Below are 5,029 nucleotides of genomic sequence, written 5' to 3'. Positions count from 1 at the left end.
CCTGTCACTCAGGTAATGCATTATGGTTCAGTTTGCGTCCAACTTATCATGCATCTGGTGGCGAAGTGGAGGTGAGATCTATGTTGATGCTAGAAACACATCAATGAGGTTCTTGTTTTTACTCAACAGTTGAAACACCCTTGCAAGTAATAAACTTATGAGAGAAGATACAGGTCTCGTTAGCATCGGTATTCTCATTATCTTTCGACATCTGAGACCATTTGCAAAGAGTGAGATATGTACTGAATCACACTGAATCCATGATCCTCCTTTTTATTCATGACGTGAAAAATTACAACTCTGAGAACTTGCGTATACATGTCGTGTACTATCTGTTTCATTTACACGGTTACGGACTCCGTAATAAGCTGAGCACCAACAGCACACATGATGAGCAGAGGTAGGACGCATCACTCACTCGCTGTCCCCATCCTGAACTCAGCTTCTGTCATGATCCTTGCTGCCCCTCCCTGCCAATTAGCAACACTTACATAAGTTTTGGTTTTGAAAACATGTTTGTTCGATCAGTACAGTAATTTCATACTATCTATCATAATCCACAAGAGAGAGGACCATTTATTATCCATCCAAATATCATAAGAGCACTGTTATGCATGCTAGAAATAGCATCATGCTCATGCATATGTGAGTGTCTTACCATTAGAGCCTCTGTTCCACAGGACCTCAGAGTCAATCGAGGTGAGGTGTTGATCATCAAGCCTCTTCCATGTCTTGATAGACTTCACTCCTTGCCACTCTCCGGTCTCCGTCTTCTCAAGCTGCACAGACACCACCCTTGCTCTTCTCGACCACCCGGCCTTCCCATATGCATGGTAACCGAACCCACCGGCATAGCACAGCTGAATACCAGTGAGCTTCCCGCAGAAGTCATTTAAGTGATCATGTCCTATGAAGGCAGCCTTCACATCTCCAGCTTCCACCATGGTGGTAAAGAAGCCCGAGTTGATTGACGGCGAGCTGATGCCCTCCTGCTTCACTCCTGTGAAATTGGATGCCGTGAAGCTGCTGAACTCCGGCAATGGAATGTGGAAGTACGCAAGAGCAGGTGCCGGCTCCTTCTGTCTGGGTTCTTCATTCGTGTAGTTTTTCTGCATTTTACAGTGAGTTTTGTTATTTTAACTTGTAACAAACATATGTACACAGCACCAACAAAATGAGATTACCATACTAGTGTCGTCACGGAAACAACTTGGTATTCTTAAATCTCTATATTCAGTTTAACCCAGAAAATATTTTGAAACCAACAGTATTCGGAACTGCAGTAACAGCAAACTGATATATCATCTATTCTCAAATAGCATGAATTTCTTGAGTTATGTCTTGAGAATAAATAGCAACAATATTTTGCAGAGTTAATATGGTTCAACAGATAATTATTGTGTTGTTGCTGATAGCAAAATAGCATCCACCTACTCAGTATCACACCAAGATGGTGACAAAGTGCTAACTTATTCACCTGGAGGCTCGAAGACGTTTTCCGGAACCAAGCTTCCTGCGAAGCCTTGATCCAGCCATAACCAGGGATTGATGGCACGGTAGAATAGTCACCACTGTCAAGAAAATACATGTTGAGCACTGATTTGTTAGCCAGCAGTGTTCCCTCAACCCCACCAACTTCCAGATTATAATTCCCGAAGCCATCGATTTCTACTCCTTCAGGATTGAAGCGTGAAAGAGTGTTCTTCATGCCCACAAGGTGTCGCATCACGCCCTCCCGTGACAGGGTACCCTCTTGGTCATGGTTACCAATCCCAGCAGCCCAGGGAAGGTTCATGGCAATGGCCGGAGCTATTGCTGCATCCATTGATTTGGCCGCGTCGGTCGAATCCGCGCCGTAGATGTTGTCACCTGCCCAATAAACACTGAGGTTGAAATTATCTATGCACATTTTTCTTTGAACCATGCTATCTATGCACATGTGACCAAGAGGTCACGGGTTTGAGTCCTAGAAACAGCCTCTTGTAGAACGCAGGGAAAGGTTGTGTACAAAAGACCAAAGTGATCCCAGGACCCTACGCAAGCGGGAGCTACGTGCACCGGGCTGCCCCTTCTATCTATGCACAATTTTTCAGAGGAAAGACTTTTCTTTTAACTTTTAAGATGGCCCTGCTATGACTGAAAGCAAACTTATGTATGCAATCACCATCACTGCAAATGCATAGTAGCACAAATCATCGCTAGCACATGCCGTAATCTCGGTGTTTCTGAAAAGATAATAAAAAAATAGGTTGCTAAATTTGCAGCCTTGGAAACATCACCGAGATCGCCCGTGAAACAAGACGACGAAAAGAAGACAGTAACCTGGAGATAATCACAGAGGCGGCTACATTTGTATCTTTCCTGTTTGTGTTTTAGCTCCATGTGGACGCAGTCGTGATCAATCAGACAGTTTCATCTTCATCTTGGTCCTGGATGGACAGACCAATCGATTAACTGAAACCCCAGCGGATGAGCGACTGCCCAGCCCAGACCCAATTTCAGTGCAGCTCGTGCTTCAGATTTCTTAATTCTTTGGGGATTACTCCACCAACTCATGGATTAACCAGGAATGCATGACACCAACGAATCACTAGTCAATCGGAGTATTAATCGAATAACAGAGCAGGGAAGAGGAGGAGGATGGGTGGGGGTCGGACCTGTGAAGACGACGAGGTCGGGGTCCTCGGCGCGGATGACGCGGTAGAGGAAGGCGGTGGTGTTGAGGTCGGAGCAGCCGGCGACCTGCTCGGGCAGCACGTCTTCGCACGCGGTGCTCCGCCCGTCCGCGTAGTGCATGTCCGCCACCTGCAGCACCTTGAACGTGCCGCCCTCCCGCCGGAACCGCAGCCCGCCGCCGCCCCTCTTCTTTCCCTTCCCCGCCGCCGCCGCCGCGACGAGGAAGAGGGCGAGGAGAAGGAGGAGCATCGGCGGCGGAAAGCGCCGGAGGCCGAGGCGGGCCATGGCGGCCGAGGGTGCAGCTGGCTAGAGCGGCGCGGCGTGGTTCGGAGTGAGAAATATAACCGGGGGATCACTGTTGCTGGAGAAAGTGGCGATTCGTGGTTGTGGTGGATTTCCATTCTTTATAGGAGGATCTGGCCAACGTGGCCGGGCGCCTGCGGTCTGCCAGTTCGCGTTTGGCGGCGACCGCACGGTGAGATTGAGGGCGGTTTGACGTGAGCCCGCCGACGCCGGCGAGTTTTTTATGGTGCGGGGGGCGGGAGCCGGGATGGATATCCACAGTTGAGCTGGGATGCCGTGCGTCGTACAGGGATGGAGCCCGTTGGTTGCGGTGCGCGCCGAGGGAGACGGAAGGAAGAAATGGCGCAGCTTATTCTATCCTGCCTTGCATATTCAGCTTTCCCCTACTTCTATTTTAATCGGATTTGCTAATTCAGTACTAAAGTTTTATCTGAAACATCCGCGAATCCTCCCCCACCTCCCTTGCATCCCCCAGGGCGACTCGAGGGTGATCCAGATCCCCCCCCCCCCCTTCCGCCTCTCCCCTTGCCACTGCCGGAGGTAGCCCTGCAACTCCATGTGGACGCCGGTGAGGGTGGCGGCGAGGTCTTCGGTCACGCTTCCTCCCTGGGAGCGGACCTAGGGTTCCAGGCGGTAGCCTTGGTGGTGTGGGCGGCGCCGTGCCAGCGGCGGGCGGCGGGCGTTGGAGTTGGGCCGCCTTCCCTCAACTGTGTGGGTGGCGAGGCAGCGGTGGACTTGGGCCTCGTGCATCGGGGCCCCCGCGTCCCTCTGTGTCAGATCTGAAGACGGTGTCCCGTCGCTTGCAGCAGCCTCCTCCATGTCAGGTTCGATCCGATCTGGTTGTTGGCTGAGTGGATGTGGAGTGGGGTGCTCTGGATCGGGGTAACCCCTTGGCCTCTGGCGGCGGCGGCGCTTCAAGCGTTGCTCTCCTTCCTGAAGGCAACGTTGAGGTTCATCTCCCCCTCCCCCCCCTTCCCCTGCACCCGGGTGAAAGCCCACAACTTTGGTTCAGGCGGCGGCGCCGTTTTGGGTCTGTGGGGAGGAGGGAAGGCAGCTGTGTGCTTTGGGTGCTCCTGGTGGCGCCGGATTCTCCTTCCGGTGGTGACTCTTCGCCATGGATGACTGGTTCCCTCCTATGGCTGTCGTGCTCTCCCCCATGTGGTCATGTCTGTCCGGCGGATCGATGCCCATGGCCTAGGCGAGAGGGGATAGTGGTCCCCTCACTAGTAGAAAAAGGGCCATTTGTCCCGGTTTGTAAGGGCCATTTGTCCCGGTTTCCGAACCGGGACTAAAGGGTCGTTACTAAAGCTCTAGGCCTTTACTCCCGGTTCTTACACGAACCGGGACAGATGGGCCTCCACGTGGCCGGTGCGGCGAGCCCAGGCAGGAGGCCCTTTGGTCCCGGTTGGTGGCACCAACCGGGACCAATAGGCATCCACGCATCAGCTGTTCAGGGGTTAGGGTTTTTGTTTTTTTCTGAAGAGGGGGGGGGGGTTGGGGGTTTTGTATGGTTAATTAAGGTGTTTCATATATTGTGTTAGGTAGCTAATTAATTAATAGAGAGAAGTGTCCTCTCTTATCTCCGTGCTTGGTCGACGCTACGTACTATATGTATAGAGAGCACTCGACACGCTAGCTAGTAAGAAAAATAAAGGAAACAGAAGATTGTCATGAACATATGCATACAGAGAGAAGTGATATCGACCTCTCCTTCTCCGAGAGATTGGTCGAACAACAAGTTTTCGTATATCTATCCGACGCTACAGGCTACATATATACAATATAAGATCTCTTACAATATAATCCCCTAATTATATATGAACACAGGGTCCACATAGTATTCTCCGTCTTTATCGATCACGTGGTCAAGAAAGAATGCCGCCAATTCCTCTTGAATTCCTCGCATGCAATCTGGTGCTAGGAGTTCATCCCGCATCCGAAATATCTAATTTGAAGAAGGGGGTCAATACATATATATGAATGAATGAAACTCAACACAAAATATGGTAATAAAGTTAAATTCTGAATATTATTGCTTACGCACTTCATA

The 5,029-nt window shown here is 50.6% G+C and overlaps 1 protein-coding gene across 1 annotated transcript; it reads right to left on the bottom strand.

Annotated features, from left to right (window-relative positions):
- Positions 1-238: 238 nt before the first annotated feature.
- Positions 239-3,215, bottom strand: LOC125510116 (putative inactive purple acid phosphatase 29). Its single transcript, XM_048675205.2, has 4 exons — positions 2,658-3,215; positions 1,478-1,869; positions 659-1,109; positions 239-470 (listed from the first exon to the last, which is right to left on the bottom strand). Exons 1-4 carry the CDS (start codon positions 2,959-2,961, stop codon positions 439-441), a joined length of 1,179 nt encoding a protein of 392 aa, XP_048531162.1. The 5' UTR covers positions 2,962-3,215; the 3' UTR covers positions 239-438.
- Positions 3,216-5,029: the final 1,814 nt, after the last annotated feature.

This window comes from Triticum urartu, chromosome 5A (genome assembly GCF_056163025.1).
Source record: "Triticum urartu cultivar PI428250 chromosome 5A, HENAU_Tu73, whole genome shotgun sequence".
NCBI classification, from domain to species: Eukaryota; Viridiplantae; Streptophyta; class Magnoliopsida; order Poales; family Poaceae; genus Triticum; species Triticum urartu.
This window is presented reverse-complemented; position numbering and strand designations above follow the sequence as displayed.